This window comes from Argentina silus, assembly GCF_951799395.1.
Source record: "Argentina silus genome assembly, chromosome: 14".
Lineage (NCBI taxonomy): Eukaryota > Metazoa > Chordata > Actinopteri > Argentiniformes > Argentinidae > Argentina > Argentina silus.
The window spans coordinates 1,080,306-1,107,628 of NC_139668.1; the positions used below are offsets into that span (position 1 = coordinate 1,080,306).

The window sequence follows — 27,323 nt, forward strand, 5'->3', positions numbered from 1 at the left end:
GATTGTGAAGACACAGCAGCATGGCCATACACTGCCTTTGTGCATGGTGTACTATTTCAATTTCACTAGATGGCACTAGATAATATCACGATAGTAGCTATTGCATGGCTGAGATGAAAGACTTTTTACAAGTAAAATTCAAAGTCAGAAAAAAGAGCATAGAGCATTGACAGGAGTTACAACTGTAAACTGTGAGGTAATATTACCAAAAATACTCTTGCCTTCTAGCCATCAAAAACAATGAACTGTTCATTTTGGTAAACATTTAATAAAACAACATCACTTTAAAAAGATTGCACTATACTGTCTGCTTGAGGTCAACAATAAAACATTTTGTTTGTTTCCCTTAAACAATAAAACACACATCACAACAACACCAGCAACACATTCACTCTAAATTCCAAGTCTGACCCAATGCTATTTTTGGAGGTTACATGAGCTGCATAATTCCAGATTATTTCCATTAATTTCCACGATTAATTCCATTAATTTATGTTGCGGGAGACATAAAAGATGACACTTCCATGAATCTGCCAGAGATGTCAGTCATATTAAACAAAGACACTGAAGGGCTGCCAAAGCTTGTTCTGGGTCACTGTCACTGAGCGATTACAAGAAAGTATTCATAATGATTAAAAAAAAAACTGTCTTTATAAGCTATAGCCTCTTCACCATTTCTGCTATGAGGAAAGACAGTTGTTCTTGCAGAATAGCCTCTTCACTATTTATGTTTTTATCAAAACATATTCAAGTTACAGTTTTATATACAGTACCAGTCAAAAGTTTGGACACACCTTCTCATTCAATGGTTTTTCTTTGTTTTCATTATTTTCTACATTGTAGATTAATACTGAAGACATCAGAACTATGAAAACACATATGGAATTATGTAGTAAACAAAAAACTGTTAAACAAACCAGAATATGTTTTATATTTTAGATTCTTCAAAGTAGCCATCTTTTGCTTTGATGACAGCTTTGCACAGTTCTGGCATTCTCTCAATCAGATTCATAAGGTAGTCACCTGGAATGGTTTTCAATTAACAGGTGTGCCTTGTCAAGAGTTAATTTGTGGAATTTCTTGCCTTCTTAATGTGTTTGAGACCATCAGTTGTGTTGTGCAGAGGTAGGGTTGGTACACAGTTCTATACAGTGAATAGCCCTATTCGACTACTGTTCTAATCCATATTATGGTAAGAACCACTCAACTAAGTAACGACAGTCCATCATTACTTTAAGACATCAGTCAAAGTCAGTCAATCCGGAAAATTTCAAGAACTTTGAATGTATCCTCAAGTGCAGTCGCGAAAACCAACGTTATGATGAAACTGGCTCTCATGAGGACCACCCCAGGAAAGGAAGACCAAGAGATACCTCTGCTGCAGAGGATAAGTTCATTACCAGCCTCAGAAACCGCAAATTAACAGCACCTCAGATTAGAGCCCACATAAATGCTTCACAGAGTTCAAGTAGCAGACACATCTCAACATCAACTGTTCAGAGGAGACTGCGTGAATCAGGGACCGCAGAGTGAAGGCAAAGCAGCCAACAAGTGCTCAGCACCTCTGGGAACTCCTTCACGACTGTTAGAAAACCATTCCAGGTGACTACCTCATGAAGCTGATTGAGAGAATGCCAAGAGTGTGCAAAGCTGTCATCAATGGGCTTAAAGTGCAGACTCTCAAGTTGAGAGTCTCAACTTTAATTTGAGGGTATTGTCATCCAAATTGGACAAATGGTTTAGGAATTACAGCTCTTTAATATGTAGCCCCCTCTTTTTCAAGGGACCAAAAGTAATTGGACAGTTGACTCAAAAGCTGTTTCATGGACAGGTGTGGGCTATTCCTTCGTTATTGCTTTATCAATTAAGCAAGTAAAAGGTCTGAGTTGATTCCAAGTGTGGCTTTTGCATGTGGAAGCTGTTGCTGTGAACGCAAAACATGCGGTCAAAGGAGCTCTCAATGCAAGTGAAAAAAAAAAAATCCATCAAAGATATAGCGGCAACATTAGGAGTGGCCAAATCAACAGTTTGGTACATTCTGAAAAAAAAGAATGCACTGGTGAGCTCAGCAACACAAAAAGGCTCGGATGTCCACAGAAGACAACAGTGGTGGATGATCGCAGGATCCTTCACATGGTAAAGAAAAACCCCTTCACAACATCCAGCCAAGTGAAGAACACTCTCCAGGAGGTAGGCATTATCCAAGTCTACCATAAAGAGAAGACTTCACGAGAGCAAATACAGAAGGTTCACCACAAGGTGCAAACCATTCATAAGCCTCAAGAATAGAAAGGCCAGATTAGACTTTGCCAAAAAACATCTAAAAAAATCAGCCCAGTTCTGGAACAGCATTCTTTGGACAGATGAAACTAAGATCAACCTGTACCAGAATGATGGGAAGAAAAAAGTATTGATGATGTGACAGAAGACAGAAGCAGCCGGATGAATTCTGAAGTGTTTAGGGATATACTGTCTGCTTAGATTCAGCCAAATTCAGCAAAGTTGATTGGACGGCGCTTCACAGTACAGATGGACAATGACCCAAAACATACTGCGAAACCAACCCAGGAGTTTTTTAAGGCAAAGAAGTGGAATATTCTGCAATGGCCGAGTCAATCACCTGATCTCAACCTGATCGAGCATGCATTTTACTTGCTAAAGACAAAACTAAAGGCAGAAAGACCCACGAACAAACAACAACTGAAGACAACTGCAGTAAAGGCCTGGGAAAGCATCACAAAGGAGGAAACACAGCATTTGGTGATGTCCATGGGTTTCAGACTTCATTGCCTGCAAAGGATTCTCGACAAAGTATTAAAAATTAACATTTTATTTATGATTATGTTAATTGGTTCAATTACATTTGAGCCCCTGAAAATAGGGGACTGTGTATAAAAATGATTACAATTCCTAAACGTTTCATACAATATTTGTATTCAACCCCTTGAATTAAAGCTGAAAGTCTGCAGTTCAATTACATCTCGATTGTTTCATTTAAAATGTATTGTGGTGGCGTACAGAGCCAAAATGATGAAAATTGTGTCACTGTCCAAATATTTCCGGACCCAACTTTACATCTTATCAGTAAAAAGACTGACTTGTTGATAACCCAAGGTAGCAAGAAGCATCTAGTGTTCTTTCAGTTGAACTTTCTGAGAAGAACTAGGTAGAACTAGGTAGAAGCCTTGATGAGTCTTCCTTAGAAATATAAGGAGAATATACATGAGAGGGCCATGTTTTAAACAGAGGCAACACAGAGCATTGGGATGCATGACACAGAGCATTCCTCCCTCTCTGCTTCTCACTGCCTCCCTCATTCTTTCACTCTTCCCTGCTCTCTCTCTCTCCATCTTTTTCCCCTTTCCCATGTCATATCGTAACTCACTGCATGACTGGTGTTCAACCACTCTCAAGCAAAAATGAGTTATGCATCTTCTGTTAAGTGTGTCTGTACAATATAGCAATACTGAAAGAGAACGATGCAAAAAGGATAGAAAGAGAGGGGGAGAGGGTTGGAAGGAGAGATGAAGAGAGGGAGGGATCAGGATGGACAGTGCGAAGGGAGGGAGAGTTTCTTGGCTCTTTTGGTCCTGTTGAGGAAAGGGGTTTGGCGGGGTAGGTGGGGGTTGAGATGGGGAAGGATGCTTTTTTTCTGCAACAGTTACTATATATAGCCGAGAACATTCTTCCCCCTCTCCTCTCTGACATGCGCTGTGTGAAGAGAGATGCATCAAAGTAAATGAGGGGGAAACAGGGGAAAATAACTGAATGGAAAATACATAGAACCACCATCTTGGTGCTTCCAATAGTGTTTTAATAGTTGTAAGTACAAATGTTGATAACAAAACAGCATTATTCCTCTTGCTATGTCCCTCCATCACTTGATATTTGACACAATAATTCATAGCACTGCGTTACAGGATTGTGATCAGCATAAATCTAAATTGCAGACTTCCCTCAAAGATCAAAGGCCTTGTCTACACTTGACATTTACATCAGACTTCTGTTATGCGAATATAAACATCAGATCACAATCCGATTACAGTATGTGTGTCCACAGCTGGTATTCAAAATTCCAAAATGCATCTCTTAACGGTCTAATGTGCCCACATTGTGCTCTATTGTTTAGTGACTGGCTTCAATCTACTTTTTTTACTCACCAAAGTAGTGATGTTGCTAGAGTGCTGACAACCTGTTCATCTGCGCCAGGGTTTCATTCCTCCAAAATACGAAATAAAACAGAATCTGAGCACTCTGTTTACCGTCACCATTTTGAGGAACGGAAGGCTCAGTGCCAGCAAGGATGCCCTGGACCACAGCTAGGTGATGGTAAACAGAATGCTCGGATTTCTTTTTTATTATGTATTTTGGAGGAATGAGACCCGGTAAGAATGAAGAACAGGTTGTCAGCACTCAAGCAACATCACTACTTTGGTGAGTAAAAAAAGTATATAGAAGCTCGTCACTAAACAATAGAGAACAATGTGGGAGGGAACATGAGACCATTAAGAGCCATACATGTGAGCATTGTTGTGTTTCTCCCAGATGTTTTTATTTGGTGAGAGCAGAGGCTCCCAAATCTGCATCAAAGTCTAAAAGTGTGATATAAAAACAAACTGCACACAAACACATTTCATACTGATAGAATAAAATAGACATAGTTAAGCCTGCAGTGGGTCCATAATCAGAAGTGACATGAAGTGAAGAGTGGGTGCGCTTCGGCTCACTCTCAAAGCAGAGCAGAATGAATTGTTTGTGCGTAGTACGCTGTATGACCCAGAAACAAAGCCTGGAGTGGAGAAAGAGGCCAAATGACTTGCAGCTCTGTACATTACAGGGGCCTCAGTAGCATACTCCCACTACAGAGGAGTCTGGGATTAGATAGGCATCAAGAAGATGATGATTCCTAGGCTTTGCTACCACACAGCCGCTCTTGTTATATGCTAACAGTAGCTTGGGGCACCAACTGAAAACAACCCTTTTCAGAAGCCACAGAAACCATCATTATTCTATATGCCTCACAACTATTTTGTGCCTTTTGGACTGAGGGTGTATGTGCATTTGAAATATCTAGGAGTGGACATATTCGCATTGTAAGGAATTATAGTAGGATGCTCAAAACTATTAAATTGTATCTCAAGAAATGGGTCAACACTCCAGTGTCATTATCAGGTAGGTATAAAAATGTAGGATATATTACCACGTATAAATTACTGTAGATGCTTCCCCTCTATCCTCCCCCAGGCTACTGGGAAAAGGTCCACAGTGATATATCAAAATTAATTTGGCAGGGTAAGCAGTCATGAATAAAACTGTCAACCTTACAAAGATGCAAAGATGTAGGAGGCCTATCTGTACCTAAATTCAAACTTTATTTTCAGGTGTTGACATTTTGCCTTTATTGAATTGGTTTAATTATGATTCTTCTGCCCCTGGCTGATCATGGAGAGAAAATATGGTTTTGCCCATTCCCTTGCATGAGGTAGTTTTTACAGAACTATCCCTTAAATAATGCAGACTGCGGTTCCTATAATCTCCCATGCAATCTCTACCTAAATAGAAAAACTGAATAACTGTAATACTAAATGGCACGCTCAAACTCCAATATTCCATAACATCCTGAGGTCATGACGGTCTTTCGTTTTCCCCCAATGGTCAAAATGCAGAATACATACACTAGGTGATATAATGGATGCTAATGGGTTGAGATTATTCCAAGACCTGAAAGAATCACACAATCTGCCTGGAACCTCCTTTTCCTACAGCATCAGTCATCTAGCTGGCTTATGGAGTTCCATGGAAGCATTAATCTCTGTAATTTACAAGCACATATTGAAATGTTCTCCCTTACCCATCCCAAAATTGCAGAATATAAATCTTAATGCTTAGAGAAATATATATATCACACAACCCCATAAATTAATCCGGGGGGGGGGGGGGGCTGGCCTCTTCTGTTGCCTTTATAAATCTCCTCTCTTATCCTCATTTTATTTAGATTTCTGGCAGTGACAGCTAGCAGGTGCAACTATTGTGTTGTACTGATGCATAATTATTGCTATAAATATGATTACCGTAATTGTATATGTATGTGTATACAGCATGTCTGTATGTGTATGTAGTGTGTATTTAAACAGTATATACAGTGACCTGCATAAGTAATACAACTTCTTTTGGCTCTATACTCAAGAATTTGGATTTGAAATCAAACAATTACTCTGAGGTTAAAGTAGAGATTCTCAACTTTTATTTGATGGTATTTGTGTACATATTGGTTTCACCATTTAGAAGTGAGAACACTTTGTATACATAGTCCCCCTATTTCAGGGCACCAAAAGTACAATTGGGACAATGGGACTTGACAGGTCTTTCTGGTAAGTCAGGTGTGTTCCGTACATCATTTGAAAAAAAAGCACTGGTGAGCTCAGCAATCGCAAACATGCTGGTAGGCCAAGAAAAACTTCTCCAGTGGATGACAGAAGAATGCTCACCATAACTGCACCTAGGTGACAACCTACCAACCCCTGCACCCCCCCTCCCCCCCCCCCCCCCCCCACCCGGACAATTGCACTATTACTGTACCACTGCTCTTCTGTACATATCTGTCTATACTGTTCATAATGCACATATCCCTATATTTTCTTTAATACTACTGTTAATACACTGCACATATCTGTACATACTGTACATACCTGTTTATACTGTTCATACGGCATTCCATATTTATATTTATTCTGCTATCTACCTTAATGTTACTGTTAATACATATATACTGCTAGACTGCATTACCTATACAGCTCATATGCTGCTACACTGTTCATACTGCAACCTATTTATTCTGCTTATAATGCTACTGCTTACTCATATACTGCTACACTGCACTACTTATACTATACTGCACTACTTACTGCTCATATATTGCACTACCTGTATATACTGTTCATTGTACTTTCTGCTATTTTGCACTTCTGGTTAGATGCTAACTGCATTTCGTTGTCTCTGTACTTGTACTCTGCACAATGACAATAAAGTTGAATCTAATCTAATCTAATCTAATCTAATAATTAAGAAAAACCTCAAAACTGTCCCACAGATCAGGAACACTCTCCAGGAGGTAGGCGTGAATGTGTCAGAGACTGCCATCCACATAATACGTCACCAGCCGAACTACAGAGGTTTCCCTACAAGGCGCAAACCACAAGTTATTCTCAAAGAGGATTGTAGGGTTACAGTTTGTATCTAAAAAGCCTGCAGAGGTCTGGAAAAAGGTCTTATGGACAGATACGATTAATATTATCATGTACCAGAATGATTGCTGAGGAAAGTTTGGAGAAAAAAGATTCTGGCCAAGATTTACAGCATACCACCACATATGTGAAACATGGTGGAGAGGGTGTTATGGTTTGGGCATGTATACCTGCACTCGAACTGGCCTTAATTGATGATGTAATTACTGACCTGATGATGAACTGCTGGGGGATATCGCAGGAATACCGCAACGGCACTAGTGAGTTTTATTTCAGGTCATTCACCTTGGCAAAACAACCACCAAGAGGCATCGTTGAGCATAATGGATATGCTTACAGTGTGTTTATAAACATTACCACAAATGCTCTGGCACTGCGAGTTCACATTGAATGTATTTCACATGATTGAAATGAGAGCTTTCATGAATTACTCAAACATGTTTACATGCCATGTGCAATGACAATAAAACAAATTATATTTTCACAGTTTTACTGTACCAATGAGTCATTTGTAGTTGCCTACTGTATTTGACTGTTCTTTTTCGCCCCTGTCCGTCGTATCATGTATCATAGTTTGCACTGAATGCTCTGCATACAACAAGCTCAAATCGTTTCCTTAACCCTAACCCTAACAACCAAAAGCATAACAATGTATCTCTCCACTAGAGATATAGAATTCAAATACTGAGCACAATGCAATGCTACTCCTCCCCTAGAACAGTAAAATTCTTCATTTAATGAATTCCATTAGTTCATAGAAGATTTAAATGCAAACATTGATTGTACTGTAGCCAAAATCTTGCATATTTTCGAGAACCGTTATCAATTCCATTTTACATCAAGATAGTTACAGATAGACCTACTCCTAATTTGTCAGTTATCACTGACTGGGACACTTTCCTTTAACATCCCCCAAATATTAAATCATGTCGCCAGTTACGATAGAAAAATGTTTGATTGAGCAGTGTTTTAGTGGGGGGACCGGGCTTTCTTCACTGTAGCCTCCACTCACTTTGGGACACTGCCAAACCACATCAAAGAATCCAGCATACTCTCCTCCAAACGATCCCTCAAAAAGTGTGGTATAAAAAAATGCATTATTATTATTATTATTATTATGATTGCATTGTGTGAACGAGAGATGGCTGCTCTTTCTGCAAATGTGGACGTTTGCACCCTATTATGATGGTATTAATGATACCAACTATAGGCTACTTTTCTATTACAGTCTCAATCCCACTGAAACCCAAAATCCTGCCTCCTGTCTCGCATGAAAATTCCTAACTTCATTCTGTAATCAATATTACATATTACATTATTAAAGCTGACTCGCGCTTATTCATGTCAGACTGCACTTAAACATTTCCCTGTTTCTCTGCGGTTCTGTATAGAATGTGTGATGACAGTATGAGAGTAGATAGGAGTTGGTCCCATTACTTGGTCCTCGTTAAAATAATCTGATATTTAAACCATTTCCATTCTTCATCTCTGCAATTCTTGAGCTGCTATAATAACCTTGATTTTTGATCTATTTGATAAGGCAAGCTGATAAGGTAAACCTTCTCTTTTCAAACATCCTTCACAGCTCATCACCACCTTCTGGTGGCTTTCAGCAGCACTTCACACTGTGTGTCTGCTGCAGCAGAGGCATTGAAGTATACTCCGCTGCGATGTTGTACTCGTATTTAACACACCGTAGACTTAACACTGTAGAGCCAAAAGAAGAAAAATGCTTAATTGACCCATTACTTACACAAGGCACTGAATATTTATACATAGTATTATCTTTATTTAACTTTCTAACAATGTTTTCTTTTCTAAAACCTGCGACCCCAACAAAAAGTTTTTTGTTTTTTTTCAGTTTTTTTAATCACAAAAAATAGTCTCCCCATCTATTTCCAAATGTTTAAAGAGACAGTTCACTGATTTTGACCTCAAATTGTTGTCCAGATCACCTTACAAACATGTGGGCATGTGAACAGCTTCCAAATGCATCCTGTAGATCAAAAGCTATGTATTCCTAGCATAGATTTGTTCTTATGATGGCTGATGTATAGATGATTTACTTAGTTTAGACAAATGTACTTGTAAATTGTTTTGGATAAAAGTCAAAAATGTGTATCTGAAAATGTAGAGGATTTTACACTGAGTGACTATATTTGGGGGTAATCAATGGGGTTTTTTGAAAACTACCAGGAGCTTTAGGGAGGTTTTCGTTTCCGAATTAGCTACTAATTAGCTATTAGCCTGGTATGTTTACATAAGCTACATACTGTAAGCACTGTGCTAGTGCATACAGATCACTTGTGTTTACTAACATACATCTTAGCTTTGACGCACCTTCGTGGCTGGCGGAGAGGCGCAGAGCACTATGGATGTTGACCATTCAGATTTCTTAATATTTCCTAAGACCACTAATAACTTGCTGTTGAGTAGAGCTGTACCTGACCAAGAAATTGCTTGCTGATCAAGGATAAGTTAATGTTCTGCTATACTACAGTTGGAATCAAAAAAGAATTATGAGCATTTTAAATATCAATTCATTGATAACTGCAGAGGACAGGGTATTGGATTTAAAGTTTTCAAGCCAGAAACGGGCCTATTGAGATGAGGCCCAAGCCCAGTCTGAGCCCGACATCACTGACTTTTCATGAGCCAGAGCCCTAAAAATGCCTGACTTTTAGAAAACGGCTGTGCCTGTATCCATTGCGCACAACAGCAAAATTGCTGCATCGAAGTGAGGAGAGGTGAAAGCCACTTGCTGAGAAGAGTGGAGAGAGAGATGGTGAAAAACTCACCTTAAATACAATCAACAACTGTATTTGCACCAGCCATTATAGAATCAATGACCAAAAACTATGTTTTAAGTGAGAAGTTATGGCTTCTCAAAAGCCGCAAAAGACAGGAAAATATGCACTTAACAAGGTTTTCCAGCACACAACTTTGAAACCTGCTATAGTGCTGTATGATGGTCTACTGTACATAAAACAACATGTTAACCACTGGGCAGGTTGCTTAGGATTCAAAGCTTCTCTCAAACAGCCTAATTCAATCCCTAACCCTAACCCATATTGGTCAGGCTGTATAATTTGACTTATTTGAAAAGGGGAGATTGTCCCATATGAGGATCTTAGGCTAGTGTGCATCTTACTTTGCCAAAGAGAGGGTGGTGGCTGTGGAACTTTGACTATGATTTCTCATGGCTCACACAGCTTTGAGATGCATGGGTCATCTCTGCCAACATGCATCGGTCAGCTCTGTCACAAAAGCATTGAGATAAGTAGGATATCCCTGTTACTAAAACATTGTAAAACAAGCATGAGTCAATCTTACCACATGGGTCATAACCTTCACTACCGCTTTAGGATTCAGAAGTCAACTCCGCTATTATCATTGAAATGCATGGGTCATCTGAAGCCAACACCACATTAACATGCACGGGTGAGCTCCGTCACAACAGCATGGAAGGAATAGGTCCAAGTGCATTGTTGCTATGGCAATAAGAGGCACGAGTACATTTTGTTACCACATGGGTCATGACTTTTATTAGTAATTTGAGATTCATAGGTCAGCTTCACTACTAGCATTAAGATGCATGGGTCATCTACTGTACACCATTGAGATGCATGAGTCAGCACAGACATTAGGCAATTAGTGCACTGCTACTGTAGTTATTGTGACAACTTTTCATTTCACTAAGTATGGCCTGATATGCTAACCTGACAAGACCTAGAATCCTGGTCTAGGTCATTGGGCATCCCAGGCTCATGTGTCCACACAGGAACTTGCAGACTGAAGTTAGCGCATTAGCCAAAGACTCTCACTAATTCATCCTGACATCCTATCAATGGTTAACTGTGTTCAAACTTGGCTTTGCTCCACCGCCTTAGGGCTCTCCTCTGGCTGCCCAATGTGGACCAGACACAGATGCCTTCTGCTCTGAACATGAATGATCCACTTTATTATACACACACGTGCTAAATATAATTCACATCATCATCAAATTTGTATATGGTATGTAAAGTACTGTCAGAGAAAACCTAAAGATGTTTACGTGTGGGTAGTAAAAAATATGTAAAAACCTACAAAACCAGAAAACCAATAGGCAAGACACTAAACCTGTCTTGCAACCTGAACGTTGCTAGTTTGAATCGCGCTTGGGACATTTATTCCTTTTTTTTTATAATGCCTTCCCCTGAAAACCTCCCCTACCCTTGCCTTAACCAACCAAAGTTAATGCCTAATACAGCCTTACTGCCACACAACTCATTGCTAACACGCTTTGTGGAAACGGTGAACATAACTCTCGCATTGCTCGTCTTCAGTTTGTTTCTCTATCCTATCTCCTCCCCTTTCACCAATCCATTTCCATTTCTGTTCCTTACCACCATAATCACTTCCTCTCTATCCACAGGATCTGTCCCATCTGCCTTTAAGACAGCCAGAGTCAAGTCTCTTCTCAAGAAACCAACTCTTGACTCGTCTGTCCATAACTACAGACCGGTATCCCTTCTCTTCTTCTTATCTAAAACCCTTGAACATGCTGTCTCTAACCAACTGTCTCACTATCTCCTTCAGAACAACCTCCTTGACCCTCACCAATCCGGCTTTAAGCTTGGGCACTCTACTGAGACTGCTCTCCTTGCTGTCATGAAGGCCCTCCACTGCTCGAGCTTCCTCCCTCTCCTCGAGCTTCCTCCCTCTCCTCTGTTCTCATTCTTCTGGACCTGTTCGCTGCATTCAACACAGTAAACCACCAGATCTTTCTTTCCACCCTCTCAGAACTGGGCATCTTTGGCTCTGCACTCTCCTGGTTTGCATCGTACCTGGCCAATCACTCTTACCAGGTGACTGTCCTATTCACGCGCCCTCACCACTGGGGTCCCACAGGGCTCCGTCCTAGGGCCCTTACTGTTCTCCCTTTATACCAAATCTCTTGGCTGTGGAATTTCCTCACATGATTTCTCCTACCACTGCTACACAGATGACACTCAACTCTTTCTCTCTTTCCCCCTCTCTCACAGGTGGCGACACGTGTCTCTGCATGTCTTGCAAACATTTCTGCTTGGATGTCAGCCCACCACCTCAAGCTCAGCCTTAACAAGACTGAGCTGCTCTTCCTCCCTGGGAAAGCCTGCCCTCTCCACATCTTCTCCATCACAGTAGAGAACTCCACTGTGACCTCCTCCCAGACAGCCAAGAATCTTGGGGTGATCATTGACAACCACTTATCAAGGATATGTCCATTCCTCACGAGAGAAGCAGCACAACTCTTGGTCCAGGCACTTCTGATCTCCCGCCTTGACTACTACAACACATTCTTGGCCGGGCTCCCCGCCTCCGCCATCAGACCTCTGCAGCGCATCCAGAATGCTGCCCGTCTGGTGTTCAATCTTACCAAATTCTCCCATGTCACCCCCCTCCTTCACACCCTTCACTGGCTCCGGGTAGCAGCTCGCATCAGATTCAAGACCTCAAGATCCTTCTTCTTATGATGACTGATGTATAGATGATTCACTTACTTTAGTCAAATGTACTTCGCTTTGGAGAAAGGAGAATGCTAAATGTCTAAAATGTAAATATAAAAATGTAAGCTACACTGAAGTACACTGGGAACCCCTGTTGCACTTTTTAGACTGTGCTTGCTTGCTCAGCGAAAAATTAAAAATAAATAAATAAATGTGTGTTGATAAACTGTTATGATTAATCTAATGGATAAAAAAAAAAAAAAAGGCTGACTATTTTGCGGCTATATCGGGTAAGAGAGTGACCGATATGATGTATTAGGCTATAGCTCCATTTCAAGCTGAAAATAGAAGGTTAAAAATTACTTTACGTAGCTTATATATCCTCTGTATAGTAGTTTTAATATTCCATATCAAAACAGAGAGTAAACAACAATAAAAATAGTTTCTCAATTTGGAGTATGAGCGTGGTTATTAATATTTCAGCAGAGGCACACCCTCTCAATTTATATATATGCCATTTAGCTGACGCTTTTATCCAAAGCGACTTACATTGCAGTGAGTGCATACATTTTTCAGTATATATGGTCCCAGTGGGAATCAAACCCACAACGTTGTTAGCGCCATGCTCTACCAACTGAGCCACAGTGTACCACCAATTTAGCAATTGAATTGTGACTGAAACAGAAGGTTTTGGATTTCTGAGTGGACAAAATACTTTTTCAACTTCAGTGCAGCTTTTAAGCATCCTTTAACTCACCCCATTATATGATGAACCTCAAGGGTCTTTTCTGCTACCACTTACAATGCTGTGTTTACAGCCTAGAAGCAGGCAAGGTCTCTGAATGAAAGCATTTAGTCATTCTCTACATAGTCCATCTTGCCAGACTCTTATGCCTGATACCAGGTAAATGCGGGTATTTCATATTTTCTACATTAAATATATTTACAGTAGATACACAGACTACAGTCAGACCTCTTTCATTCTCTTCCCCCCAGTATGGGCCAGTTGAAAGTTTGTCTTCAAACCCTTGCATAGATTAAACAGAATTCCTTACAAAGACATCGTTCTTAACTCATGCGAAAGAGGTCTTGGTATGAAAAATTAACATCTTCACAAAATGCAGCAAAGAGAACATGCCTGACATTCTCTGATATTGATTCTCCATCTGTGCCTACTGTAATATCAATGACTCTGAAAGTGTCTCACTTCAGTGGCTTCAATCACTCAGCAGAGTGGGACTCATTGAAATCCAGGGCTGTGACAATGCCAAGGCTCCAACTCAACACTGCAGGGTGCCACATGACTCATAATATTCCAATAGAATGGGCATTATCAGTGACCAAAATAGGAGTTAAAGTGACTAGGTTGGGAGAGCTCTCCAAAAACAGGAGAAATAATTGGTACATCCAACAAAGCCCTACTTTTCTGAGAAATACATAGTCAAACCATGGGGCTGATACTGCAAAAACAATAGACATGAACAATGCCTCAAATGCATATTTATCAGGGCTAAAATTAGACTGCTCTGCCTCACCCTTATCCATAAATCTGCCTCTGTATAAATAGTCTGTGTGTCAGGGTAAAAATAGCATGCCACCAAATTGAAATTGATTTCCAATTCAGTAATTGCTAATTGCAATTAGGTGACATTCTTTTATCAGTGACATTGACACTGATATCTGCTGAGTGAATAACTACTAACATTTTAATTTAGTACAGTAGGTCAGATTCATAACAAATGGAGATACAGTATACAGCTAACTTTGACCAAATCCTAAGTTGGAGCTTAAGTTAGCTTGCTAACTCCCTTAGCTTGCTTGGTGATATCCCCCTGAGTAAAGTGTGTTTATATTTTACTATAAAAGGGACATTTTGGAAGCTTGATGCCCAATACCAGAACCACCCGACGAACCATCAGAGTGAGTGAGAGTAGGATTTTATTACAAACTGTGTCTTGGCGAGGTCGTTTTTACTTTGATACATGACAAAGTCTGTGACTCCATGCAGTCCACACTTAGAGGAGGATGCTATCCGGCTAAGGCCTACTGTGCAACTACAACGCCAAAGCAATATATTCCATCCTCTGCGTTTGTTTTATTGTGTAGCACTGACCACAGTTTGTAGCACTGACCACAGTACATGTGCTGTGAACATGTTGTCTACCTATGCTGTGGGTTTTTCCACAAAGCCCTGGTTCCTCAGGTCTGTGTATCCAGCCTTCCATTGGGCTGACAGGCCTCTCCCCTGCCAGAGCTGTGGGTCTGTGGAACCAAGGGGTTAGATTCAGGCTTCTGAATGGATGCACAGTTAGGAGGGTTGGGGTATATGACACATAAGAGGCTGAACAGAGATAGAGGCCCAACTGAAGGGGCTAAAAGCGCTGAGCTAAAGGGGTAAACACTGGTCTTTACCAAGGTCTAATTGTGATGCTGAAGCAGTGTTCTTCATGAGGAGCTCTTGGTGTCTTGTTTATGGTGTCCTTAGTATGACATAACAGATGACATAAGCAGTCATAACAACGTATGTTTGGATGGGCTAAATAAGCCTTCACTGTCATGTAGCATGCAGCTGTACATCTGTCTTTATACAGATTGTCATGAAGCGACACCATGCCTTCCACACCATTCTCAAGGCAGAATAAATTGTGCTTTGTCACGTGGAGTCATCCTCTCAGGGCAGATTAGTAAAGGCATTGGATTAACCAAGAATGTTGGGGGAGGGGTTTTGCCTATAGGCCTATTCTGACACACACAATGTAATTCATCTCTGAGTGTATCCGATAACTATCTTACATTGTCATGATATAACCAATCTCTGAAGCAGTCTGCCTGGCCACAGTGTAATAACATCACCTCTCTATCCCCCAGAAGTCTGCCTGGCCACAGTGTAATAACATCACCTCTCTATCCCCCAGAAGTCTGCCTGTCTAACATCACCTCTCTATCCCCCTGAAGTCTGTCTGGTCTAACATCACCTCTCTATCCCCCAGCATTCTGTCTGGTCTAATATCACCTCTTTATCCTCCAGCAGTCTGCCTGTCCACAGTGTAATAACATCACCTCTCTATCCCTTAGCAGTCTGCCTAGCCACAGTAACATCACTTCTCTATCTTCCAGCAGTCTGCCTGTCTAACATCACCTCTCTATCCCCCAGCAGTCTGCCTGGTCTAACATCATCACTCTATCCCCCAGCATTTTGCCCTAAGTGTGTCTGAATATATTTCATTATAACAGTTCTTCTAGGATTAAAGTACCTGGACTAGAAATCATACAAGTCAAGTAAATATGGTTGCATACAATGCTGTAATGCTATGTTCAGAAGATACCATATCGTAAACATTTGGTCTGGATAGGTTACAAGCATGTTTGGGCAGCTCTAGCCAAATCAGACCTGACCTTGTGAGAGTTTAGCAATGCCCTTAATATGAAGTTCACACTTCAACATGCAGTCCTGCAAGGCTCTTGAAGTGTCAGCATCATTTAAGTGAATTGGATTTGTAACTTTTTTGCAAAGTAATAAATCAGTATTTTACTGCACAATGAGTTAAAACTTGACATTACTCTAAACTTGTGAAATGTTGTTATGACTCAAGTAACATAGTATAACATGACATTAGCATACAGTAGTAAGAAATGGTTTTGTAATGATATAGTTATGGGACTTGAGCAAGTTCTGGTTGTTTAACAAGTGAAATAGGAGCAGTTAATTTAGATACAGTTCCATAATGAAGCACATCCCTCAATTACAATACAACTAACACATCAATAAATAATGTTGTCAGAAGAAATGTTGCAGTTGAGAAAGTAGTATCAGAGCTGATGATAGCATGTGGAGAGGACATGAGTGATCATGGTGTTCTGGTCCATGTTCTCCATGACTCATTGAGTCTACAGTCTGGTCATAGGGGAGTTTTGAGTAGCCTTTTCTCATTTCACCTTTATAATAAACATAGATCCAGGAGTATATGTATAGAACGAAATAGGCTACATTATGATAATTGTTACACTGTCTGTTTTTAAGAGTAAATAAATGTTATCGTGTATCCCTGTGTATTCAGGAGATAGTAGGCCTAGAGCTCAAAGGTGACATAGCCTACAGTACAAGGTCTATAGTACCTGCTATAAACAGTGGGACCTGATAGTGATAGTAAGTTAGCCTGTCGTCACCTGAGCATGCGATAGGCAACCTGTCCTGTATAACTACATAGTCACATGCCAGGCATATCTGCAGGGCCATGCACAGACTTATGGAAGAGCAGGTGCTGCATATCTGATCACAGGGAGAGAAAACCTCTTCTTTTGGCATGCCCCTCATACCCCCTAAATCATGACAAGTGGTACATTCAAAGCTGCTAAAATCTTTAAACATAACCTACATACCTCTCATTGGATTCTGAATCCACAAAATGCCTCCGATAAGGTGAGGTGACTGACAGATCATCCCGACACGATGGGCGGTTTAACTGAACCTGGGCAGTGAATACAGCTTGTCGTTATCCCCGCAGAATGTCCTGAATGCGCACCTTACGAAACTCTTGGCTATCCGCTTGTCAACATGGCAAATGTCCAAACAAGCGAAACCCCAAACCGCCCTTTGAATACGCTACAGGCGGGTGGCAATGATGCGCAATGTTCTGGTTCATCTTGCATGGAGAAGCTAGCCTTTTCTGTCAGAGCAGAGGCATGTTTTGGTGATGCTGGGACACAGATGGTCCACCGCGGGCTTCTGCATCCCTTTTGAACAGGTGCAGAGCACAGTGCACGTCAGATTAATTACGCAGATTCAGTTCTACATTCATCCTGATCTGAATATTGTGTCAATACTTGTTTTATGCACAATATACATGTTTTAATATATCTAATCGCTCTCTCTCATCAACGCTGGGTTTTCACGCGTTCCGAATGTGGACATAAATACCGACGCCTGCGCGATAATACTATCTATATCACATGTGAATGGACTACTCTCCCACCCCGTGAACAGCAATGTGATATCCATATCAACAGTACAGTAGGCATAGATGACATGACCGGGCCGAAAATGTGGAGAGACGAGTGCAACATCATCCAATCACAGGCTTTCACAGTTGACAGTGCAAGAAAGAAACACGCACATCTCATCAGTGCCCAATAAACCATGTACCTGCTTGATCCATCAATAGACCTCGTAGCGGTGGCTTTACCATGGTGTACGCCACTTCTCTGTGCTGAAATGACAAAAAAACAGCCATTCTGCCGTTTGCATAAATAGGTTATCTCACCTTCGACAGCCATTATGCTCCTCCATTCATTCGGGCATCATTCATTTCGTAGCAGAAATGTTGGATTGTACGTACTCTCATAGTACCTGACGGTTTCGTTTGTTACTAGCTGCAGGCAAGCTCGACCGCACAACAGCCGCCTCTCAAAGAATTGTGGGGAGTGTAGGCGATTTGAAATACCAATTAGGAAGTTACATTTCAAAGAACATGTTTTGACATCAACCTTTTCTGACTCTGTAAGTGGCTATTAAGGGAGATGAAGATCTAATAATAATAATATAATGTTATTGCCTATATGTCTATTGGCATATTCCTCATCACAAAATGGTGTACCATAATTGTGGCGTGTGTGTGCGTGCGTATCAGCTCTGTAAATCACAGGTGTGGCTGTGGTATGTCAGGTGAGGTCTGCTCTGCCAGTTTGAGTTCACTATTTCCTCCAATATCCTGGAAGATGTGTGTTTGTGTGACAGTGATGCTCCCCTGACTGGGACACAATGTGAGAGCTACCTACCCAGGGGAAAAAAACATTGGCATGAGGAAGCAAAGAAAGAAAAATCGCAAAAAAAGAAAAAAATATATATATTGCCGGTTTGACAATACACTTAACTATACTGTGAAAGTGAAAGTAATTCATACAGCTCTTTGTATTATAAAATGTGTATTATATCAACAAATGACATGTAGAACACAGTGATTTCTTTGTAATGGTTTCTGGCCCCCCAAAAAAGGTCATGGTATAAGAGAAAAATTATCATAATCTGTGTTTACTGTTGGCTACATTAGCCTAACACACTCCATGGTAAATGGGTAAGTTCTCAAAGATGCAGACATTTTGACATTAGTTAAATGTCGCAATTATGTGAATGAAAGTAGAGGTTAGAAAATAATGTATGAACTTGCACCAATGCCATGTAGTTGTATTGATTTGATTGTTGATAGTTTAATTATGTTTTATCATAAACTAATTCCTGTAATGACTGTAGTATGCAGGCAGAGGACTCAAATGCACAACTTAAACAAACTTAAATTCAATACAATAGTCTTTACTTTCAAAAAGGTTCGGTACACAGGTAGGCAGTCAAAGGGTAGGCAGATAATCCAGGAAGGGGGTAGGCAAACATTTTTTGAATGACATGACAAAATAGCAGTTAAAGTGTTGGGTGGACCCCATTGACACAAAACCCTCTGAAAACAAAATTAGTTGGTTAGTAGCCAAAAAAGGACTTTACATTTACATTTTGCTGTGATTTGATCTATAACATATACTTAGTTTTTCCTGCTGACCCCCCCTTCCCTAGCATCTGGTGTTATTCAGTCTCTCTGCATTGTGTTGAACTGCTACTAGGTGAAAGGGCGATCTGAGAGACTAACACATATAGAATATTGTGCAATTCCAACATCTTCCAACTCAAGGATCACCATCCTTCAACCTCAACCCTACACACGCTGACAGTAAACTGAAGCTGCTCAGAGGACGTGTCAACACAAACGGCATCACATTCCTTGGGGCACACAGGGGGTAGTTGGACACTGAATGTCACACAACACCTACCCATCACATGGGCAACACCACCATGATGCCCCTCAACTGACTGACCAACTGATTTTGTTTTTTGTTATTGTTTTTGTCATTGACAGATTGATGACTACAGGTGTCCTCATAACACAATGGTAGTTACTAATTTTGACAGGGAGCCATATCGGCAGAATGAAATTACTGAGAGAGCCACCACGATTCCGTGTTACCGCAAATTAACAGAAACATCCCAATTGAAGAGCAAACATACTGATGAGTGAAAGTGTGTCTGCTGCTCCTTGACTCTTCTCATTAATACATTGCAATCTAAATACCCCTCTCTATGAGCAACATACAGTTGCAGTAGTGTTGTTATGATACTGTAGGAGTTGAAGGGAACAAAGGAACCATCTTCAGTTGGTGTTTGTTTTGAAGTCTTTTTGCCTAAAATCTTATGGGTGAGCATGGGAGAGTGAATGAAATACAAGCATGCTCTGAAAAAGGTTGCATAAATAAGAATGCACATGTTTCAACAAAGGTAGTATTGTTAGAGGCAATTTTGTTTTGAACCAGAACCAGAGTTTTTCCATGCCATTGTGCCCTATATTTTTCCCCCTCTGGGGAGTTTTTTCCTTGGCTTACTGGTGGTCAATGATTTGGTGTTAGATCATATCATATATATGTTTGTATTGTATTTATTGTTTATATTGTTTAGTTTTATTTAGTTGTGAAGCATTTTGTGACATTTGTTTATGTAAAAAGTGCTATACAAATAAACTTGATTGATTGATTGATTGTAGAAGAACACCCAACTTTTTCCAAGAACCCCTGTGAAAGTAGGCTGAATAACCCACAAAGAAAAGTGCTTTAAGCTAAGTGCAAAAGTATCAACAATAGTGGTAGCTAGCTCCACAGACCAGAACTGGAACTCTGCCTTTTCTCTGTCAGTATAGGCTGTTTGGGGCACTATTCACCACAGTGATGCCAACATGGAACCATCCAATGATGAAGACCAGCTCAGCCTGGCTGTGGCTGGGGTACAAATTGTAGGAGTAACCACTAGGCTGGCCCACAGAGAGATTGCACCCCCTGTTAGTGGTGAACACCACTACTTGGACATAGTGAGCGTACTTCCCTGACACCTGAATGATGGCTTCGCCCTCAAAGAGCTCAATCACCTGCGCAGTGCCACCCTTGTACTCCATAGCGGGGGACCAAGTGTGGTTGTAGCGGAACTGGAAGCTGAAGCTGTTTATTGATATCAGTATTTCATTTTTTTTTATTCAATTTGGAAAGGGCTGAGATTTTGGCTACAGTATATATGCTCCAAACTTAAATCCAAGGGCACTAGAAATCTAAGAATCTATTGCACATTTAGTCCAGTACTATTTTGGGGAGGGGCCCCCTCATCACTCTCTCTACTATTGTAGTATGTATGCACTGTATTAAATACAAAAAAACTATGTTTTCAGTTAGGTATTTAAAAAGAGCTGAAAAAGACATTCGATCTATGAAATCTGACCTATGCACTGATAGGGTTTTCCAGCACACTCAGTTTTGACTCTTGCTACAATAGCTTTGTTAGGCTACTGTACTTCAACATAGGCTACACTCAGCACTGGGTTTAGTTGTGAAGACGTGTAAAGTGAAAAACAACATAAGGACTTTTGGGGATCAAGCAATAAGGACTATCTTGGCGATAAAATTCCCAATCCAAGCATTTGAATCTTGCAGGGTATCAACCCAATATGTGTGGAGTGTGGAGTATGAGGTAGGAAATCATTTTAGTTTGTTAGTTAGTAGTACTGTTGTAATAACTGTACTTACGTGGGTCCGCTACCGATATGGTCGTTATTGGGACATAAGCCATGGCCTGAGGAAAACGTATAGGTGCCAACAGTCAAGTAATTTTGCTTACATTTGTCTAAATTGTGTTGATTGTGCTGATGTTGTCGTGATGTTGTCCTTTTTGTATTCTGTCTTTGTGAACCCTGGCTGCAAAACTAATTTCCCCTAGGGTATAATAAAGAAACCTTCCACCTTGAACCTAAATTAGTCATTAGTCAAATTGTCAGTGACAATTGTCACTAGACCTATCCCATGTATTAAGCATAGATATTTTATCCATTGGCTTAACATGGGAAGGCAAAATTCTTGGGAATGGGTAGGGACAGGAAAAGCCCAGCTAGGTGGGAGCTTTCGTTCCGCAAGCCTACAGTGCAGGCGGCCACGAAGGCTCTAGTGGCTCTCATGTCAGTCATAATGAAGTGCTTTGAGAGGTGTTAAGTCTACCTGCAACACTAGACCCCCTCCAATTTGCATATTGGATCCACTGATGACGCCATTGCCCTCACCCTATACACTGCTCTATCTCACCTGGACAAGAAGGGCACCTACGTTAGAATGCTGTTTATTGCCTACAGCTCAGCATTCAACACCATAGTCCCCTCCAAGCTCGTCACCAAGCTCAAGGACCTGGGTCTCAACACCTCCCTGTGTAATTGGATCCTGGACTTCCTAACGGGAAGACCCCAGGTGGTGAGGGTTGGGTGCACCACCTCCTCCACTCTGACTCTCAATACGGGGGCACCCCAGGGCTGTGTGCTCATTCCCCTGTTGTACTCCCTGTTCACCCATGACTGTGTGGCCATGCACAGCTCCAACACTGTCTTCAAGTTTGCTGATGACACCACCGTGATTGTCCTGATCTCCAACAACAATGAGACAGCCTATAGAGATGAGATAAATGTCCTGGCAGACTGGTGACTGGCCACGCCCCCATCCACATCGGTGGGGCTGAAGTGGATAGCGTTAACAGTTTCAGGTTTCTTGGTGTCCACATCACTAAGGATCTAACATTGTCACACCACACCCACACAGTGATCAAGTTGGCAAGCCAGCGTCTGTTTTTCCTTAGGAAATTCGGCATGTCCTCCCAGATCCTCACAAACCTTTACAGGCGCACCATTGAGAGCATCCTGTCCGGCTACATCACCTGGTATGGCAGCTGCACTGTACACGACTGTGTGAGAGAGTGGTGAAAATGGCCCAGTCCATCATGGGCCGTGAGCTCCCAGCCATCCATGCCATCTACTCCGAGAGATGTAAGAGGAAGGCCAGGAAGGACAACAGCCCAGTCACACCCAGTTCTCTCTGCTTCCATCTGACGGTACCGAAGCATCCAGTCCCGGACCCACAGGTTTCAGAATAGGTTCTACCCCCATTTTGTTGCATTGTATACTTGTATTCAATGTAATGACGAATAAACTAGACTTGACTTCATTTGACTTCATGTTACAAGAAATTCAACATAACCTCTCTCAACTCAATCTAGTCTTAAATGCAGAAAAACAAAGCAAATGGTATTTTCAAAATCACAAAAAACAGGATACTAGGACATACAGTCATGAGAAAAAATTAGGACACCCTATGAAAACCTTTGTCTTCTTCAACATATTCAAACATATGGACATTTGATATTCATTTGAACAATATTGAAAAATTTAGGTAATATAACTAAACAAATACAACTGAAACAAATTATTTAAAAAATGATTGGTAAAATGTAATTAATAGAAATGCAATCTTCTTGTGAGGAAAAAGTTAGGACACCCCCACATTTAGTTCCACTTAAAATGCCTAAAATTATAATAAAGAGCACCACATCAGGTGCAAATGATTAGAACATCGTTACAGAGGATTTTGGAGGAGCCTGTCCTATTTAAGCCTCAGATATTTAGTTTGGTTTGCTCTTGATTGTTGAAGTGAGTTGCATCACCATGGCGAGATCAAAAGAGCTCTCTGAGGCCTTCAGAAGAAAAATTGTAGATGCATATGAGTCTGGGAAGGGATATAAAAAGATCTCCAAACTATTCGAAATTGGCCATTCCACTGTCCGGAAAATAATTTACAAGTGGAGAACATTTAAAACCACCACCAACATGGCCAGGTCAGGCCGCCCAAGCAAGTTCAGCCTAAGAGCTGACCGAAAGATGCTTAAAGAAGTCTCCAACAATCCCAGAATGTCATCACGAGACCTACAGGTATCTCTTGCCACAATTGATGTCAAAGTACATGCATCCACCATAAGAAAGAGACTGAACAAGTTTGCATTACATGGGAGGTGTGCAAGGAGGAAACCCCTGCTGTCAAAAAAAAACATCAGGGCAAGACTAAAGTTTGCCAGAGAACACCTAGAGAAAGACCAGAACTTCTGGAACAATGTGCTTTGGACAGATGAATCCAAAGTTGAACTATTTGGGCACAGTAAGAGTAAACATGTTTGGCGCAAAACCAAGACAGCATTTGAGAACAAGAACCTCATACCAACTGTGAAGCATGGGGGTGGAAATGTCATGGTTTGGGGCTGCTTTTCTGCAGCAGGGCCTGGTCAGCTCACCATCATAGAATCCACTATGAATTTTGTATTGTATCAGAGGGTGCTTGAGGAAAATGTGAGACCATCTGTTCGAAAGTTGAAGCTGAAGCAGATGTGGACCATGCAACATGACAATGACCCAAAACATTCCAGTAAATCTACCAAGGAATGGCTCAAGAAAAATAAATTGAGAGTTCTGGAATGGTCAAGTCAAAGCCCGGATCTTAATCTTATTGAGATGCTGTGGATTGATTTGAAACTGGCTGTGCATGCAAGACACCCCTCGAACATCACACAGCTGAAAGAATTCTGCAAGGAGGAGTGGGAAAAACTTTCTCCCAATTGATGTCAGAGACCTGTAGACAGTTATAAGAAACGTCTAATTGAGGTTATTTCAGCCAAGGGGGGCAATACTAGCTATTAGGGCATAGGGTGTCCTAACTTTTTCCTCAGTAGGAATTGGCATTATTGTTAATTTTTCGTTAAATAAATGATTACAAAGTTACATTTTCATAGTTTTTTGTTCAATTACATCCCCTTTATCTATAGACATTGTTAGAAAGAAGATAACATATTGATATGTCCATATTTTTAAGAGAATAACTTAATATTTTGGGGGGTGTCCTAACTTTTTCTCATGACTGTATAGTCACATTGCAAGATAAGCAAATAGAGATGGTGTTATCATATAATGTACTTGGGCTGTACCTTGATAAAACCCTGTATTTAAACTCCACATTGAACAACTCACTAAAAAGCTTAAACTGAAGTTGGGCTTTTATTTTAGAAACAGGGCTTTTTCATTTAAAGCTTGAACAAAACCTTGTTGCTGCCACATTCTTGTCTTTGCTAGACTATGGTGACATTTTATATATGAATGCCCCATGTTCTTACTTGCACACATTACACACACTATACCATGCTGCTTTAAGATTTGTCACAAATTCTAGATTCCTAACTCATCACTGCACACTTTATCAGTCAGTAGGATGGCCACCTTTAACTGTAAGACGACAGACACATTTGTATATGTTTGTGCTCTATTGTGTTCCATTCTAGGGCAGTTGCCATGTTCCATTAGCAGCTTACTCACCCTACCAAGACATGGTCAGTATAGACTGAGATCACAGAACTGTATCTCATATAACATTCCAAACACACAAACTGAATTTGATAAAAGTGCTTTTAGCTATGCTGCCGCATAATCGTGGAACATTTTACAAAAGAATTTGAAACTTAGAAAGTTTTATTTGGATTGATGATTTTAAATACAAGATTGAAGGGCTGTTGACTATGGAGTTCACATGCTTTTTACCCATGTTTTTAACCTTTCATAACTAGGAAGCTCTTTTTTTCTATGTGTTTTGCACTGTTTTTACCAAGCAAATTGTATACTATATGTTTTTTTTTTGTTTTTTTTAGTATGCTGCCTTCTTGACCAGGACTCACTTGCAAAAGAGATGAGCACCTCAATGTGTCATCCCTGGTTAAATAAAGGATAAATAAAAATGTTTTAAAAAGATAAGTTAAGAGGATATAATAGTAGGAGGACACTCACTCTGAGCTATGGTGGAGGTACAAAGGAGACCAAAGAGTACAACGTACAGTATTCCATATATTTGAAGACAGATATGGTAAGACAACACACATCCAGAAATGGCATGAATGCAAAAATGCGGCACAAATATACAGGTCATAATGTAGAGCAGCAAAAATGCATTTGTTGAGTGGAAAACATTTGAACACTCACTGAATGCTTACAACAAGCTTACAGAAGACCTAGGACAGATATTCTATGATCATTGTTAATAACTCAATACGCTTCATACGTTTCACCCTCAAACATAGATTATTTTCATAACTTAACAAACTTAACTCAACATAATTTATCAAACCAAATTCTTGTTCCCTCCTGTATGTTCTTTTGATTAAATCTCAAAACACATATCTGGTAAATTATTCATGATAATTATAACTATTAAAATATGAAAATGATTTGCTTACCTGGCATATTAATTACTGCTCTACACTAGTGAAATTGCTGAAAAACTAATTTAAGTCAAATGTTTGACAAAAACCAATGACTGTATGTAGTTGCTTTGCTATTATCTTAGGAAATTACTGAGAAACATCATTCTACAACAACTACTATAGCTACAGTACCTCTCAATGATAATGGCAAAATAACATAATACTCACATTTTGCATATGGAACCCAGCTATAGGAATCAATGATGGAGCCAGAGGAGAGAGAGAAGACAGTCAGTGCATCCGGGTCTGACACAGCATGAGAAGCATCACTACCTTCTAGTCTCTCCCAATGCTCTTGTCTCACATTTATATAGCAGACAACCTCATACGAACCTTTCCACTGAGATACATTCCAGGGCTTCCTTTAATGTCCTTTCCTATAAGGAAAGAGAGAGAGAAGACAGAGACAGATATGGTAAGACAACACACACCCACAAATGGCATGAATGCTTCCAGTTGCAGATGTGACACAGGAATTGGAAAGACATAATACGGGTGCGGTCTGCCCCTTATCACTGAAAAATTTAAAGTTACCTAAATTCTGGTACAGTGGCATCACCAGTCTGGCACGGTGAACCCTTATCAAAACAAATCAAATCAGACTTTATTTATATAGCGCCTTTCATGCAAAATTGCAAGACAAGGTGCTTAACAATGCAATGAAAATACAACAATACAATGAAAATGTAGCATTACAGTGAAAATAAACTGTAATATAAGGAAATTATATTATAGGAAATACGAGACATGGTAGAACAGAAAGACCAGTGCAGCACAGTAGAATAGGGTAGATTAAAATAAGATGGATTTAGAGAATGCAAAGCTAAAAAGGTGTCTTAAGACTTCTTTTAAAGGTGTTTACAGATTGTGACGCCCTCAGCTCCTCTGGCAGGCTATTCCAGAGGCGAGGACTATAGACACTAAATGCCGCCTCCCCGTAGTTCTTTGTCCTCACCCAGGGAACAACTAAAAAGCCAGTACCAGAGGACCTGAGTGATCTTGAGGGAGCATATATTAAAAGAATGTCTGACAAGTATTCAGACGCTAGTCCATTGAGTGATTTGAACACCAATAAAAGGATCTTATAATCTATCCTAAAACTGACAGGCAACCAATGAAGGGACTTTAGGACAGGTGAGATGTGTGCTCTCCTTCTGGTCTTGGTTAGTACACATGCTGCTGCATGAGGGTTCAGTTAACGCTGTAATAAAAGAGGAACCAAGCAGCAAAAGAGAAAAGTTCCTCATAGTTGGGCATCATTAAAACATACCAGATAATGTTTGTTTGTCAGTGCCACTGCTTTAAAATGTTCCTGGTTCCTTGTCCGTGCTGACATGAAATTGTATTTATGTAAGACTATGTAAAACATAATTGCTTGAATGTAATTTAATTCAGAATTGAATCAATATAACCATAACAAAT

General features: G+C 40.4%; 1 protein-coding gene across 5 annotated transcripts in view; it reads right to left on the reverse strand.

Moving 5' to 3' along the window:
• samd12 (sterile alpha motif domain containing 12) overlaps positions 1-26,193 on the reverse strand; it is a 101,508-nt gene extending 75,315 nt beyond the window's left edge. For 2 of the 5 annotated variants that reach the window (XM_083685208.1, XM_083685204.1), the window contains exon 1: positions 17,856-17,997. In XM_083685208.1, coding sequence (XP_083541334.1) covers positions 17,856-17,943 — 88 coding nt within the window. In that variant the 5' untranslated portion in view covers positions 17,944-17,997. Of the gene's footprint in view, positions 1-17,092; positions 17,171-17,855; positions 18,295-21,319; positions 21,366-26,069 lie in introns of those variants that run through there. The other 3 variants (XM_083685206.1, XM_083685207.1, XM_083685205.1) reach the window with 3 other exon arrangements.
• Between the last annotated feature and the right edge of the window lie 1,130 nt (positions 26,194-27,323).